Source organism: Melanerpes formicivorus, unplaced genomic scaffold (assembly GCF_026170545.1).
Source record: "Melanerpes formicivorus ecotype bairdi unplaced genomic scaffold, bMelFor1.0.p_v2 SCAF_75, whole genome shotgun sequence".
In the NCBI taxonomy this organism is placed as follows: Eukaryota; Metazoa; Chordata; class Aves; order Piciformes; family Picidae; genus Melanerpes; species Melanerpes formicivorus.
In genome coordinates, this window is record NW_027142427.1 from 1255545 (window position 1) to 1273109 (window position 17565).

At 42.8% G+C, this 17565-nt stretch overlaps 1 protein-coding gene across 2 annotated transcripts in view; it reads right to left on the reverse strand.

Moving 5' to 3' along the window:
• SPATA6 (spermatogenesis associated 6) overlaps positions 1-17565 on the reverse strand; it is a 56873-nt gene that overhangs the window by 26752 nt on the left and 12556 nt on the right. Inside the window, exons 5-10 of one of the 2 annotated variants that reach the window (XM_068163900.1) lie at positions 16847-16971; positions 10553-10633; positions 6369-6647; positions 4122-4209; positions 1825-1862; positions 115-290 (exon numbers count right to left, since the gene is read on the reverse strand). In XM_068163900.1, the coding sequence (XP_068020001.1) occupies positions 115-290; positions 1825-1862; positions 4122-4209; positions 6369-6647; positions 10553-10633; positions 16847-16971 (787 nt within the window). The remainder of the gene's footprint in view (positions 1-114; positions 291-1824; positions 1863-4121; positions 4210-6368; positions 6648-10552; positions 10634-16846; positions 16972-17565) is intronic. The other variant, XM_068163899.1, reaches the window with a different exon arrangement.

The window sequence follows — 17565 nt, forward strand, 5'->3', positions numbered from 1 at the left end:
TTCAAGTCTCTTCAGCTTGCACATCTCCAAAATTGCAAACTAGTCATGCAAGAACTGTTATCATCTGCTCACATTAATAACTCCAGCATTTCCCAAACCAAACCAAGTCACTACCTTTCCCTTAGAGAAGATCGATTGAGCACAGAGCTTGGAGAATGCTTCTGAAGAGCTGGAGGTGCTGAATGCTCCAATGAACCAGCAGAATGGGACTGTCTGTTGGGTGGACCTGAGATCATAGCCTCATTGCAAACACCAGAACTCCCAAATTCTTTTCCAGGAGTAGATTTTGCCTGTGAAAAAAGAAAGACAGCAAACCTTATTAAGATTTATTATGGATACTAAGATGTACATGTCAATGTTTTAGTTTCCAAACCAGAATGTTAAAAGTTTGCACATACATGCAGGAAAATTTGCCTGCTGAGGAAAGAACAAGGACCCTCATTTCATAGAAAGACCTCTAGTCTAAGTGTCAGAGGACTCTGCTGACATCTAACACACCATTTCGTGGCAAAGTTTGCTCTAACAACCCTTTTATCACCTTTTCTAACTGCACAGGTTAAAGACTTACCCTTCCCAGGAATCTCATGCCACTAAAATGTCTCCATGGGTTAGTCCCTTTCACCTGGCATGGGGACTTTTACAAAAGCTGTTTCCCAAAGCTGAAGAAAAAACAAAACCCAAACCACAAACCCCCCTCCAGACCGACAACAATCAGGTTATTTATTGGCTCTTTCCAGGCTGCAAGGCTTTTTTAATTCAGCTTTGGGAAAGAGCTCCACTTAAACAAATCTGTATTACAGTTCTGGCATGAAAAAGATGTGATTCTCACAAAACCAGGACTGAAGAGAATGCAAGTGATTAGTGGTGTCAAGAACATGATAAATTAACCTGTAGCTCAGCTATCTGCATTCTCCAATGACTGCTCCTTACAATCTGCTTTCCCATTGGCAGTGGAGCCAGAGGGATGGGGGGAGGCAACAGGACCTTAAAATAGCTATAATTTTTTGAAAGAGTACCTCCCCCTCCCCCCCCATTTAGAATATTTAGTAGAAATTCTCCATTTTCTTCCTTACAGTTTCTCATTTACAGCTTTAGGATAATCTAAAAGTGGCACAATATATTAGAGTTCCATGGCACATAAAATTGCAGTCCTTGGTAATAGAAGTTCAGAATCTGACAGAAGTGCTCTTAACACACAGTAAGGTTTATCCTTGCAATTTTCTTTCTTTCCTCCTCCCTGTTACCATCATTTTCCCCACCCCTTATGGAATCTAAGGGAGGGGAGTGCATAATTAAATGCCTAAACCCACAATTTGTACAGTACTTGAGGAACACAGGGGAAAAAAACCTAAATGAGGATGGAAAGAATAGAGGGAAAAAACCCAGACCCCTAACATTGATCTTCAGATGCATTTAATACACAAAGCATCTAAAATCTAAGAGAGGGAGGATGTGAAGCAACAGAACAGTGGCTTGCCAGCCATACCAGTGCTGCTTTTCCATACAATTCCAGAATCAAGAGTACTCAGAGAATAACTGGGAAGGCAAGTGCAAAAGCTCTTCTACAGCCTTCTCATGAGCTAAGGAGAATAAAGTTCTGTACCTATAGGCATGAAATCTCTTGCAGAGTGTTAAGTGTCACATTTCTGTTTGTAAATCATCTGTCACAGGCCTCAACTGGGTTAGATCAGAGTGAAAAACTTCCCTGTTTTGCTTTTGATACTGCAGTAGATAAAGTTTCAAAAACATCCATGCAAGACAATCCTCCTCACTCAGAGATCCCCAGAAAACTACCTGTAAACAGTGCCACTTCAGAGTACTCACTTTAGCTTTCCTGGGTCTGTAGCTGCCAAGAGAAGGATCTAGAAGAGAAAAAGGGAAAAGAGGTTTAAAAAAAAGGTGCAAACCAGGAGAGATTCAAAGCAAAATTCAAATGTCCTAAATTTTGTGATGTCTTTTACAAAAGAGCTCCCAGACAGTGCCAAAGCAATCTCTTATTACACATGGTGAAATTCTAAACACTTTCCTCATAACATTTCAGGAAATCACTTTCTGTTGCTGAAAACTATGACTTCATATTTAGTGGAGTACAATGTTTATAGCAACAATGAATCAGTGCAAGCACTAGCTTCTGCACAGGGACAGAAGGGGCACATTTTGTTAAGCTATTAATTGCCTAATAGAAAATCCAGCTCTACCATTCCTAAAAATTCTCAGGTACATTGCACCAGCTCACTATGCTTCACTGAACAAACTTCCTTGTGATCATCTCTCTCCTATCACCTCTTCATTTCCTTATCACCTCTTCATTTCTTCCCTCAACGCTGACCCACAGACATGAGTACAAAACCCATAGAATAGAATAGAATAAACCAGGTTGGAAGAGACCTTCAAGATCATCGTGTGCAACCTATCACCCAACACCACCCAACCAACTAAACCATGCAACCAAGCACCCTGTCAAGTCTCCTCCTGAACACCTCCAGCGATGGTGACTCCACCACCTCCCTGGGCAGCACATTCCAATGGGCAATCACTCTCTCTGTGTAAAACTTCCTCCTGACCTCCAGCCTGAACCTGACCTGAACCTGACCTGGCGCAGCCTGAGACTGTGTCCTCTTGTTCTGGTACTGGCTGCCTGGGAAAAGAGACCAACCTCTGCCTGTCTACAACTTCCCTTCAGGTAGTTGTAGACAGCAATAAGGTCACCCCTGAGTCTTCTCTTCTCCAGGCTAAGCAGCCCCAGCTCCCTCAGTCTCTCCTCATAGGGTTTGTGTTCCAAGCCCCTCACCAATTTTGTTGCCCTTCTCTGAACACACTCCAGCAAGTCAACATCCTTCCTAAACTGAGGGTTCCACAACTGGACACAGGACTCGAGGTGTGGCCTAACCAGAAATGTACATGGGGAAACTCTTAGGTCCCTACCAGGTTGGCTGTTTCCCCCCCATCAACAGGCATATCTCATCTCTGAGAGACTGCCATTAAATTATTTCTGCCTCCCTCATCAGTTTTACCAGTTTGTACTGAACACACCATCAGGCCCAAGCCATAACAGACCCAAGCCTTCTATGTTGTATGGAAATATAAAGGCACTGGGCTATTAACTACCTGCATGAAAGCAAGAAAGGACTAAATTGTATTAAGATTTCTTATCCTAGGAATCTGTTGGGTTTTTTTCAGAAGTTACAGTCAGGACACAGGCAGGTGACCAGTGAAACCTCTAGACATTTACAACGAGGTACAGTTTGGTCTTCTAACCACTAATAATCCCGTAATTATGCAACAGTACCAGATAATAGTAGGTCTGTTATGTTACCCAGCTACTACATATTCCCAGAGGCAACATGAAACCTTTAAAATCCTTGCACCCAGTGCTATTACAAAGAAGAAAAGAAAAATAACAAGTTCATGATGATTTGCTCCATAACAATTTATAATTAGTGAGGAGGTGCAATAAAACTGAGGCAGAGCACACATAACAAACAAATACTGATGAGACTCATTAAAATCCTCATATTGCCAGACATATGCAATAAAATCAAGTTTTAGGGTACTTTCTTAAATTTCTAGTCCCATAACCTTCATTAAATCCTCACTTACTGATTCCAGTGAATGCCAAAACAGATAGAGGAGCACATCCAGGATGCTCATTAATAACGGTAAGTCACCGATCCACCACTCACGAATACTGCTGAAGTAAACATTACTCATCTTGGAAGCAACAGAGCCCTTGAACTTCAAAATGATCAATACTCCAAGACTGATCAACACTCCCACAGACTGTGGTGCAGATTTGCTCCACTATCCAACTCATCAAAACAAGTGGAGTGAAACAGAGCGCTTGCCTGGGCTTTGGTATTTTCTACTCCTACTTTCCCGTCATGTAAGAACCACGTTCCAAATGTCACGACGTAAGGAACTATTCAAACCACCTTTTTGCAGCAGCAGCTAGTTCAGAATTCTTCCTGGGAACAGGAAGAAAGAGCAGCCCTTTCTCCAGCACTGACTGATTTTTATAAGAAATGAAAAAACCAAAGCAAAAGCCCCCAAACAAAACAACCCCAGGGAACTCCTGCAAACAGCCAAAGTGTTAATGAGGTAATAAATTGGGAAGTACTGACCACGGTCTGCATTGCTCCAGGCTTCTGCTGTGCTTTCTCGTGGAGGACAACAGGAATGAAGATTAATACCAGGGCTTGGCTGTTCAATCTGAATCAAAGATACAGTAAAAATATGGTGTTTTTTTCCCTTCATAAGGCTACATCAACTCCTCCCTGAAATACTTTATCCTTATTTGACTATTAAAGTATTCTCATAACAACATTAGGTTTACTATTGGCATTACTGGGCATAAATGGTGCTAGAAAGGTCTAGAAAACTCTGAGTATCACATTGTTCAAAGAAAAAAAAACAATAATAGATTGTTTCTCTTTCATCTATAATAGTGTGCAATTCATGGTATCTATATTTATTCCACACAGTCCAGACCTCACCAAGGGAGATCTGAATCTCTTCCTGATTAAAAAAAAGTTGCATTTAACATAATCTAATTTTAATCTTTATGTAACACCAAACCTCCAAGCCAAAAGAGTCCTCAGAAGTAAAGATGTCCTAAAAGAAGCATTCTCAGTCTGGGAAGGCCATGACAGTGAAGATATGGTATAGTAAGTGACAAGCTACTTTCTTTTTCATACAAATATAACCAAACAATCCAAACCTATAATCAGTATTTAAAGATGCTTTAATTAAACTGTGAACTTCACCTACAGATCAGGAAAACAGAAGAATTGATTAAAATGAATTCAGCAAAAAAATATCTGAGAGATCAGAGAGAAACAGTAGGCTGATGAATGATTAATGGCTTATTAAGGCTAATTTGAATTTCTAAAGGGAATCTATAGGTTGAATGAAACTTGGAAAAAGAATTCTACACATGTGACAAGATACTATTAATTTATTTGTACCTAAACTAGAAACAAATTAAATAAAGTGAGAATCAAGCTAACTAAACACTAAATTATCTCAATGGCTGTGACGAGGATCCAGAATTGTAGGCAAATCATAATAATGTCATAGCACAGAATCTGAATGATTCCATTTCTGTCCCCTATGCATTTAAGGTGGGCTTCTAAAAATAAAGGAAGATTGCAATCATAAGAAGAAAAAAAAAAAAAAGAAAAGAGAATGTATCAGAAGCTATTAGAATTAACCAGGTTGGAAAGAACCTTTGAGATTATTGAGTCCAACCTATCACCCAACACCATATCATCAACTAAACCATGGCACCAAGCATCCGATCCAGTCTCTTCCTAAACACCTCCAGTGATGGTGACTCTACCACCTCCCTGGTCAGCACATTCCAAAGGCCAGTCTCTCTCTCTGTGAAGAACTTCTTCCTAACATCCAGCCTAAACCTCCCCTGGTGCAGCTTGAGACTGTGTCCTCTTGTTCTGGTGCTGGTTGCCTGGCAGAAGAGACCAATCCCTACCTGGCTATAGCCTCCCTTCAAGTAGTTGTAGAGAGCAATAAGGTCTCCCCTGAGTCTCCTCTTTACCAGGCTAAGCAACCCCAGCTCCCTCAGCCTCTCCTCATAGGGCTTGTGCTCCAAACCCCTCCCCACCTTTGTTGCCCTTCTCTGGACATGTTCCAGCAAGTCACCATCTTTCCTAAACTGAAGGGCTCAGAACTGGACACAGTACGCAAGGTGTGGCCTAACCAGTGCTGAGTTCAGGGGCATTCTTATGGTCCTCCAAGAACCTGGGAAAAATCTGTTCCCTTTGCAGTAAAGCACTTGAAGTTCCTTTAAGTGAGTAGCTAATTTCAGAACAATTTTTCACGTACAGTTAGCAAGAAGTCCTTATGCGAGCGCTAAAGCCAGGCTGGTTATGAACTGTAAGGCAAAGCGTTAAGAGATGTAGCTCTGGGCAAAGGAAGTGTTTTAAAGATTATAGGATGCCAACATAAAAAAGCTGAAAGAGAGGAAGTGTAAGTGTTCATAATGTGACTAGACATTTCTTTCTTTCAAGTCTTATTCAGGAGTTTTTAATACTAATATCAATTACTTCCAAGCTGAATTTATACACCTATTATCCTGTCTAGTGCGCTGGAAGAAAAGAAATGGAGCCTCAGAGAATTTAACCAAGATATTCATGCAAGAATTTGATCATTGTCTGTTACTAACGTGGATATGAAAGAAGTTTTATTTTAGTTAATTTTACATTTAAATCACTATGTGACAGACTGCTAAGGAGAGCAAAATTATTCATCTAAACTACCAGCTGAATGAATGAATCTTTGGCACAGCGTTTAGCGAAAGAACAATATTTGATCTGAGCTTAAGCTGGAAGCACTTTGGAGAGAATACAAACCCGTCTAACTACAAATGGAGGTTTGTCTGTTTCTCTTCTGAATTCGTAAGGACCAAGGTTTAAATGGGCCAGTCGCTGCCTGGCTGCTTCTGAGAGCTCACACATTCGTCTTCTGGTGTACGGAGATGGAGAGCGCGATTTAGAAGCTATCGTAGGCTGCTCGTAGTTCTTCGTTGCTAAGCTGTGCCTGCTTTTCTCGGGTGAAAAAGTATTTTTCTTGGGTAACTTTGTGGGCAGTTTTCCATTTGGAGTGCAGTGATGGACCCAGTTCAAACCATCCTAAAGTGAAAGAGAGAAATTATCTGTCTTGACAGCATGCAAAACAAAGATCACTGACAATAATGCCACCGGGAACTAATAATTTTAACGGAAATAGGTGCCGTGTCAGCTGAAGTTCTCCTCACAAAACTATAATCAAATAGCAATTTTGAAAACAACAATGTATTTACCATTTTCTCTGAGACCAGAAGGAGGTTAAAACACACATTACCACATGTCAGATGCTTAGGGTAAATATTTGATACCTACCCAATTAGCTTTCTCACACACTTATCGTACAAAGGCTGTAAAAAAATGGAACTCAATTCTGTCACAAGCTCATTTGAAACAAACTTTTCCCTGGAGTGGATGCACACAGATTTGAAGCATGTTTTTCATCTGTTTAAACCTTTCCCCCCCACCCCCCAAGCCTCTTAAAATTCTTACCCTTTAAAATAAAATACAAAAATAAAAATAGAAGCCTGGTTAATAGTTTAAATTATATGCATTTAGAGTTGCCTAAAGCTTCACAGTGTAATATGATTGTAATGATGTGTAATTACATTCTCTGAAATGTATATTTTCTTGGATCATGGAGAATTTACTAGTTCTTTAAAAGAGTTATAATCAAGAAGCTATGTTTAGTTAAAAAGCCCCAACTTGAAAGATCGTCTCCCAAAGATCCTTTCAAATCACATCATCGCTTTTGCAAAAGAAGAGGCAAAGCAGCTGTTTATTTGCCTAAGTGCCACTTAACCTACAAAACATGGATTCTTTCTTTTTATTTAACCTAAAATTCATAAAAAATCTTGCCATTATCAATTATTGCCTGAAAAGTCTGTCCCTGAGTCAATACTGCTTTGGCAATACCTACAAACGGCAGTATAAAGGAAAGTGGGGGGATCAACTAACCTCACAACCTTCCTTTACAACTACCTGAAGGGAGGCCATAGCCAGGTGGGGGCTGGTCTCTTCTCCCAGGCACCCACCAACAGAACAAGAGGACACAGTCTCAAGCTGCACCAGGGGAGGTTTAGGCTGGAGGTGAGCAGAAAGTTCTTCACTGAGAGAGTCATTCGCCATTAGAATGTGCTGCTCAGGGAGGTGGTGGAGTCACCATTCCTGGAGGTGTTCAAGAGGGGACTGGATGTAGCACTTGGTGCCATGGTCTAGTCATGAGGTCTGTGGTGACAGGTTGGACTTGATGATCTTTGAGGTCTCTTCCAACCTTGGTGATACTGTGATACTGTTAGGAAGTTCTTCACAGAAAGATTGATTGGCCATTGGAATGGGCTGCCCAGGGAGGTGGTGGAGTCACTATCACTGGAAGTATCACAGTATCACAGTATCACAGTATCACTTAGGTTGGAAAGGACCTCGAGGATCATCGAGTCCAACCTGACACCGCAGACCCCATGACTAGACCATGGCACCAAGTGCCACGTCCAATCTCCCCTTGAACGCCTCCAGGGTCGATGACTCAACCACCTCCCTGGGCAACCCATTCCAATGACGAATGACTCGCTCGGTGAAGAACCTCCTCCTCACCTCGAGTCTGAACCTCCCCTGGCGCAGCTTGAGACTGTGTCCCCTTGTTCTGGTGCTGGTTGCCTGGGAGAAGAGGCCAACTCCCTCCTGGCTACAACCACCCTTCAGGTAGTTGTAGAGGGCAATAAGGTCACCCCTGAGCCTCCTCTTCTCCAGGCTAAGTGTTTAGGAAGAGACTGGATGGGGTGCTTGCTGCCATGGTTTAGTTGATTAGATAGTGTTGGCTGATAGGTTGGACTCAAAGGTCTCTTCCAACCTGGTTAATTCTATTCTATTCCCACAAAACAGGCTGGTGCTGTTACAGTTGTTGTCACAAGCAAAGCTTACCTAACAATCAGGTTCGACACCCCTTCCAAGAAACTATTAACTTCTTCAGCTACTGATTTCAGATTCTGAGAAACTGCTTCCAGCACTGACATTTTGTTTGAAATACATTAACACTCCCTTGTAATTTCTGGCATTAAATGTGCATTCAATTAGTCTGCAAGCTAAATAGGTCAAGGCACTCTAGATTACACAACTCTTATCAGGCTACTTAGCAGCACGCTTTAACTTTGAATGCCTCAGAATGGATAATTAGCATTTTGGTCAAATTTGTCTGCAAGAGATAAAAATCATGGCATGGCAAGACTTTTCTTCCTGTTAGAAATTTTTCTCCCAGCAGGGGCAAATGGAGGTCTGAAACCTGAATGCTGCATGCACTACCTCATTTCAGAGCACCCAGTCTGGACGGTCCAGCTTGCCTTCAAGCCTTTCCCTGTAGACCCAATGAGGGAGGCTGAGGCTGTCTGTCCTGCATCATCACAGTCTGAACCTAGGGTCAGCACTGACTCCTCATGCCACTGTCGTTCTCACACCTGTGCTAAAAGTTGAGCAGCTCACAGTGTGCCAGAGGTTGGAACTGGGCCAAACAAAATCAGACCTAATTCTCTAATGTTAATTTTGATTTCACCAGAAGTAGGCAGGGCTTCTGGCTTGCGCCAGCTGTAAAACTAGACTTTCACTGCAACACATGCAAATTGGATGGCTGTTCATAACATGTTGAATATTGTTAAGGATATTCTATATTTTAAATCAAACTGACTTTACTGAAGTCATCTTCAGGTAAGTTCATAGAATAGAATCATAGAACCATAGAATCAATAAGGTTGGAAAATAGCTCAGAGATCATCAAGTCTAACCTATTACCTAACACACCTCATGACAACTAAACCATGGCTTCAAGTGCCACGTCCAGTCCTCTTTTGAACAGCTCCAGGGATGGTGATTCCACCACCTTCCCAGGCAGCACATTCCAATGGCAAATTACTCTTTCTGTGAAGAACTTTCTCCTCACCTCGAGCCTAAACTTCCCCTGGTACAGCTTGAGACTGTGTCCTCTTGCTCTGGTGCTGCTTGCCTGGGAGAAGAGACCAATCCCCACCTGTCTACAACCTCCTTTCAGGTAGACAGCAATAAGGTCTCACTTGAGCCTCCTCTTCTCCAGGCTAAACACCCCCAGCTCCCTCAGCCTCAGTTAAGTTTTCTGACAATGACAATGTCACAGATTTATTTCTTCTTTAATTCTTTATCTAAGTGTTTCATCACATTGCATTTGACAAATTTGGAAGAAGCTTCTCAATGAACAATGCCACAAAACTCACCTAAACATCTTTGCATGCAAGCCCTCCTCACAACCATTCCATTTCATGATGCTGCACCATTTTTCAATAATATAGCAAAAAAGGGAAGAAGTCAGAGTAACTTCACGTGGCAGCTTGTATGAGGAAATTCAACCAAATTTCCAGTCCCTGGGATCAGGGTGCTATCAAATGAACAAACCCATCACAGGGATGTTTTTTTCCCCCACCTCTAGTCTCTTCAGCTACTTCCCTTTTAATTTTGCTCGCTGCAGAAGCAGCATTCCCAGAATACTACTGCTGACAGCCTTTTCAACAAAAACTCTTCATTTCCATTACTGCTGCTGATATTGTTATGGAAAACAATTAAATTAATTGGTTTGGTTTTGGTCATGCACCTTCTCTGACTTCACCTAGCTTTCGCTGCTCTTCGTTTTAAGTGTCAGGAGGAATGGTGCGAAGGCACCTTCCCACCTACAAATACCCCAGGGATTGACACTTCAGCTGATCACAGAACATAGCAGCTGATAATTGTTTCAGATTCAAGAAACTCTCAGCATTGACTGTCATGCACCAAACCCACTCTTTACTCATACTTATTAAAAATTTAATCAAGTTGTCAAGCACCCATGATAACTGCTTTAAGCACAACAAAAGAATGAGGGAAAGTTTGAAGTGAGCAGCACACGCAAAAATTGGAACCAGGGCTATCAATATTAAATCTAGGAATTAAATTGCAAACAATTAAATTATGCTAACCTGTATGTGACTCCTTCCTGAGCTTAACAGTCTTTCTGTAATAAGGGAGCTTGTAGAAAATCTCAATTTTGGTGCAATCCCCTAGAAGAGAGACAATAATTGAACATCAAGCTCCAACTCAAGATAAAGGGTATCAAAGAAGTAAATGTCACCTAATGTAACAAACCAGTCCTAATTTTCAGCCATTTCCTTTGTTAATTTCAGCCTTTAATAAAGATAATTAGAAAAGACAGAACAGCAATGCTAAATGTCAAGATGCTAACATTTGCATTTCTGACAATTCAATTACAGATGATTATATTGCTTTCATACAACAATTAAGGTCTGACTTTTATTTCAATGCATTTCCCTTTTTTTGCCAAAAGCAGTTCCAAAGATTTTTTTTTTCATGCCATGCTATGCAACAGCAATAAAAATTCCACTCATACCCTAGAAGTTTCCTTAGTTTGGAAACTTATTTATAAATAAATCTCAAGTGTGTGGTCTTTATTTTTGGTAAAAGCATTTTGAAAAGCAGTCAATTACACTGCAAATAACTATTACTTTGTATCAGGATGATGGAGAACACCCTTTATTCTGTAACCATTACAGCAAAGTCTGACTTCTGTGGGTTGTCTCCCATGCTCTATAGCCATGTTCCACTTCCTCTCAGTCTTACATGTGTGGCTGGCAAGAGGCAGCCCTAGTTGGAATCAGTAGGGTCCAGCTGGGCCTCCTGGTCAACCAGCGCTGCACTAATGTGCAGGTAGTTTCATAGTTTCATAGTATCAGTCAGGGTTGGAAGGGACCACAAGGATCGTCTAGTTCTAACCCCCCTGCCATAGGCAGGGACACCCCACACTAGATCAGGCTGCTCAGAGCCTCATCCAGCCTGCTCTTAAACACCCCCAGGGACGGGGCCTCGACCACCTCCAACCAACATGTAAACCAACATGTACTAGTGGTCAGCAGGTTCCCCCATCTTTACATGGCTAAAAGTTTCTGTTCAACTCATCTTCTCTTACTACAGCCATGTCTACAACTGAGAGCTCTATTTCCTGTTAAATATAGCTTGATTTACTGGGTGTAAATAGAATAGAAGAAACCAGGTTGGAAGAGACCTTCAAGATCATTGCTTCAACCTATCATCCAGCACCACCTAATCAACTAATAGCAGAGATGAAGACATAGAAGTGCTATTTCCCAAAACAGCAACAGCAAAGAAAGGCACATATTCTAAAAACAAGCAGGAATCATTTATGTGCCTCTTATCATAGAATCAATAAGGTTGGAAAAGACCTCAAAGATGATCAAGCCCAGCCTGTCACCCAACACCTCATGACTGCTAAACGATAGCTTCAAGTGCCACGTCCAATCCCTTTTTGAACACCTCCAGGGACAGAGACTCCATCACCTCCCTCAGCAGCACATTCCAATGGCAAACAACTCTTTCTGGGAAGAACTTTCTCCTCACCTCCAGCCTAAACCTCCCCTGGCACAGCTTGAGACTGTGTCCTCTTGTTCTGGTGCTGGTTGCCTGGGAGAAGAGACCAACCCCCACCTGACTACAACCTCCTTTCAGGTAGTTGTAGAGAGCAAGAAGGTCTCCCCTGAGCTTCCTCTTCTCCAGGCCAAACACCCCCAGCTCCCTTAGCCTCTCCTCACAGGGCTTCTGCTTGAGGCCTCTCCCCAGCCTCGTTGCCCTTCCCTGGACATATTCAAGAGTCTCAATGTCCTCCTTAAATTGAGGAGTCCAGAACTGGACACAGTACTCAAGGTGTGGCCTAACCAGCTCTTCAGAAGCAAAGAGGGAATTCAAGTGTTCTACAACTTTCTAGCCCCTCTTCTTCCAACGTGGATGGAGTTTGCTGCCCCAGAGCTTCTGTATGCATGGGGAGCTGTGCACACCAGCACACAAAAATCCCTGAGAAATGAAAAGTAGCTGGTCTGTTTGTGATTCTTGCTTAACAGTTAGAAGGAACTTCATGAGTGAAATTTACTCTAGCACCTGCCTAAACACACACTGATTTCCCATAAGGGAATATGATCTAGCTCCAGGTTAGATTATGGAAATGAGATGACAAAAATGCCAGGAAAGCTCAGTTATAGCAATTAACAGAGCCCAGGACTCAATCAAGCCAAGTTACAGCATATAAAAGAGCTGTCCATCTTTAATCAACTCATTTTTATTACTAATGAATTGTCAAGTGCTATCAACAATTTAAAAAAGGACCCATCAGAATTAGTCAGTCTTCTATAAAAAGCAATAAAAAAAGGACCCACTGCTCTGACAGAGACTGGGAATGATTACAGAATTCTATAATACCCACAGCTTAAAAAAACCCCAAACAGGTTCAGGCTGGAGGTCAGGAGGAAGTTTTACACACAGAGAGAGATTGCCCATTGGAATGGGCTGCCCGGGGAGGTGGTGGAGTTGCCATCACTGGAGGTGTTCAGGAGGAGACTTGACAGGGTGCTTGGTTGCATGGGTTAGTTGATTAGGTGGTGCTGGATGATAGGTTGGATGCGATGATCTTGAAGGTCTCTTCCAACCTGGTCTAGTCTATTCTATTACAAATCACACCAACCTACGGTATCTTCAGGCTTGTGACTAGGGAATACAGGATGGCACTCACATACCAAGGCATGGCTACATCAAAAGTAACTTATAGGCCAGAAAGGGATGTTTGAATTAATTTTTCTGCCTTTGGCTTAGTGATGTCTGCAGCCCCCCTGAGCAGGCTCCTCCTGTACCAGTCACCAAACAGAAGTGTTATGGACATAACACTGAGGAAGCTGGGATTGTTTAACCTGGAGAAGAGGAGGCTCAGGGGTGACCTCATTGCCCTCTACAACTACCTGAAAGGTGGTTGTAGACAGGTGGGGGTTGGTCTCTTCTCCCAGGCAACCAGCACCAGAACAAGGGGACACAGTCTCAAGCTGCACCGGGGGAGGTTTAGACTCGAGGTGAGGAGAAAGTTCTTCACTGAGCAAGTCGTTTGTCATTGGAATGTGCTGCCCAGGTTGGTGGTGGAGTCACCCTGGAGGTGTTCAAGAGGGGATTGGATGTGGCACATGGTGCCATGGTCTAGTCATGAGGTCTGTGGTGACAGGTTGGACTCGATGATCCTCGAGGTCTCTTCCAACCTTAGTTATACTGTGGTAACATTCAGATAGTCATACAAAACCTGTGAAGGTGGTTCATATTTAGAAGAACAGAAGTTAGAAAACAAGTTCCAAGAAATGCTTTTGACTCTAGGGAGCATGGGTACACATCTGTAGCTTCACAAAGTATATATGAATATAATAGGGCTTGTACTGGTATGCTAATGAAAGACAGCATAACCAAAAAGAAACTATTTTAAGCAACATGGTACATACTGCATGAGAGTGGGGAATGGAGATAAGAAAGTCTGTAAGAAATCAGCAGTCAGGGCTTAAACACATTCTGCAAGGCAAGGGTTGCAGAGAAATACAGAAGAGCCAGCAAAAGCCTCAGCTGGGCAACACTGGACCAGAAGAGATAACTTGAGGCACGTCCTGTACACGTATTGTGTTTGTAAGCCTCATAAGACATTTAGCCAGAGACATTATCAGCCAAGTGCCAGATTTCTGGCGGAGTTCTGATCCTCTCAACTTGGGATTCCTTCCAACTGGCAGATTAGTAGTGTTAATCAGACACTGCTTGTCACTGCCTATCTGAACTCCACAACTGTAACCTCACTGTTGCTACCTTGATTTTTTTTTTTTTAAATAAAAGGCAAATTTATTGGGAACCAAAGTGGCACTGAAGCACAGCTGTCAGTCAAAAATATTCAACATCTCAGCCAGCTATAAATAACTTTTCATGTGGGAAGAACATGGCTTGACTAGCACAGGAATAATGTGAAGGCTCTCATGACCTTTTTTACCACTTTCTCTTTTGCTTAGCATTCACATTCAGTGCTCAGTGCTGACAGAGTTAGCAGGAGATACTTGCCAGGAAAGCTTAGGGCACACTAGAAGATGGGTGCATTTGAGGCTGCATTTCTACTGGAGGTAAAAAGCCTCCTGCAGCTACTCTAGCACGCAAGGAGAAGAAGCACAAGGTCCTTCTGGGCACCTCCCTCCAGTCCCATCAAACACAGCTTCTCTATTTTTCCTGGAAACCAGGTCAGTATGCCAAAATTCTTTCTTAAACTATTCTTTCTGTGACAGCAACAGATGTTTCTGCAGTCCTCATTCCAGGGCAAAGATGGGTTTCATTTACACTGCTGGCAAGGACATGGAAGTACATGTCTGCCTTCCATCAGTCAACTTCTTTAATCTAGTCGAGTGTCACCAGTCAGCTACACATTCAAATGACACCAATCACATCTGCTCACAGCTCACAAATAATGGCACTTTCTCTTTATTAGAGAAATTTATTAGACCTGTATGTGCTTTGTTATATTTAATGTATTTTAGTAGAAAGTACATACTTGTTGCATTAAAGAATTCAACAAAGCTCTCAAGCTTCTCCACTGCCTCTGCTTCTACAAAGATTCATTAGAGCACACATTTACAAAAACCTGAAACCACTTTGCTAAGACCACCTCCTTTTTTACTGCTTCCCTATCTAGTCTGTCTCAGTACCAGGAAACCACCCATTCTGTAAGTCATAGTATCATAGTATCATTCAGGGTTGGAAGGGACCACAAGGATCATCTAGTTCCAACCCCCCTGCCATGGGCAGGGACACCCCACACTAGAGCAGCCTGGCCAGAGCCTCATCCAGCCTGGGCTTAAACACCTCCAGGGACGGGGCCTCGACCACCTCCCTGGACAACCCATTCCAGGGTTTCACCACTCTCATGGTGAAGAACTTCCTCCTCACATCTAGCCTGAATCTCCCCACCTCCAGCTTCATTCCATTCCCCCTAGTCCTATCACTACCTGACATCCTGAGAAGTCCTTCCCCAGCCTTCCTGTAGGCCCCCTTCAGATACTGGAAGGCCACAATTAGGTCACCTTGAAGCCTTCTCTTCTGCAGACTGAACAGCCCCAACTCCTTCAGTCTGTCCTCATAGGAGAGGTGCTCCAGCCCTCGGATCATCCCTGTGGCCCTTCTCTGGACACGTTCCAGCACCTCCACATCCCTCAGTGCCAGCCCCTCTTTAGAGCCACCGCTCACACGCACAGGGTAAGCCACATCAAAGAGGTGCTAGAGCCAAAACTTACTGGCTGCTTTTGCAGGGACACCTCAATCTGTCACAGACCCATACATTCTGTATCACAGAATGACAGTTTTCATTCATTCCAATGTAGCACACGGCATTAGGCACCAAATTAGCACTTCTAATTGCAAGTGACTGCACAATTTCCAGGTTGCCCTTGCAGGGGAAAGATTATAGCAGTTAAAAGATGGCAGTGACCTTTAATCAGCATTTCCCTCCTGCCATGTGTTTTTAATCCAATCACAGCCGAGTCCCTCTCTTCCCACACCAAATGTCCTGACAATCCACTAGTAAAACTTAACCAAAATAAGAAAAACAAAGCCCCCAAACGTCCCCCACATCAGCACCATCCTCTTCAAAGTGCCTTCCTGAGTTACTCCACCTAAGATTCAACAGTCAAAGTCTATGACAGGGCGGTGGGAGATGAATCCATTTTCATTCACTGTGCACTTAAGCCCTTATCTCCAGAAAATTAACATTGATCCATTGTGCTTATTCTGCCTAGTAGCTATCATTTATCATAAGTTTTTTGAAACTCTAAAAAAGGCAAGTTACTAACTGAAAGTGAATGGCCTGGACAGGCCTTAAAACATAGGCTTTGGAACTGAAAAACTGCCATGGAGTACTAAGCTAAGTTTCAGTTGCTTACTATTTTCATGGTGGTCTTGCACCTCAGAGAGGCCAACAAGTCAGAAGGCACAGCACTGTAAATTTTCACTGATTGTCACTGTCCTAAATGGTCTATAACAAAATGCCACAGAGACACTCAGAGAAGGGCTGCGTGGTTTATCTGTTAAGGACTGTGAAGCGGCTATGACATCTCCCTCTTCCCTTGCATTCCTTCAACCACCAGCTGCACCACAGTTTAAACTGAATGGAGAACACGTCATGGTGCCACACTGCAAACCAAGTGGCAACAAACTTTTCACAACAAGCAATTTCCTGAAGCATTTTGATGAAAAGATTATACCTTCATCACAGCTCAGCTGCGGATTTGTACATTCAACACCTGAAATGGCAACATCTGTCAGAGGTAATCACTTGTCATTTGAAGTAGTTCAAGGGGTTTCTTCAGTGAAACACACTGTATCATAAAGACAATCCACAGATATTCACTCACTGTGAAAGAGGAGGACCTCTTCATTAAAATCTCACGATTTAAACCGTGGTGCCCACAGGTAAGCTTAGGCTCAGGGAACAGGAAATCTCTTGTATTTTCTTCATATGTAGCTAGAATTTTTCCTACTAAAAAACAAATATATATATACACTTTAATGGAAAAATAGACAAAGCCATATAGTAAAGACACCACACACTAGAGCACATTGAAACTAAGATAAATTTTAGAATAGCATAGCATTAACCAGGTTGGAAAAGACCTTCGAGATCAGAGTCCAACGTTTCACCCAACACCATCTAATCAACTAAACCATGGCACTAAGTGCCTCATCCAGGCTCTTAAACACTTCCAGTGATGGTGACTCCACCACCTCCCTGGGCAGCACATTCCAATGGCCAATCACTACTTCTGTAAAGAACTTCTTCCTAACATCCAGCCTAAACCTCCCTTGGCACAGCTTGAGACTGTGTCCTCTTGTTCTGGTGCTGGTTGCCTGGGGGAAGAGATTAACCCCCACCTGGCTACAACCTCCCTTCAGGTAGTCGTAGAGAGCAAGAAGGTCTCCCCTGAGCCTCCTCTTCTCCAGGCTAAGCAATCCCAGCTCCCTCAGCCTCTTCTCATAGGGCTTGTGCTCCAAACCCCCCCTACCCCCAGCTTTGTTGCCCTTCTCTGGACACATTCCAGCATCTCAACATCTTTCCTAAACTGAGGGGCTCAGA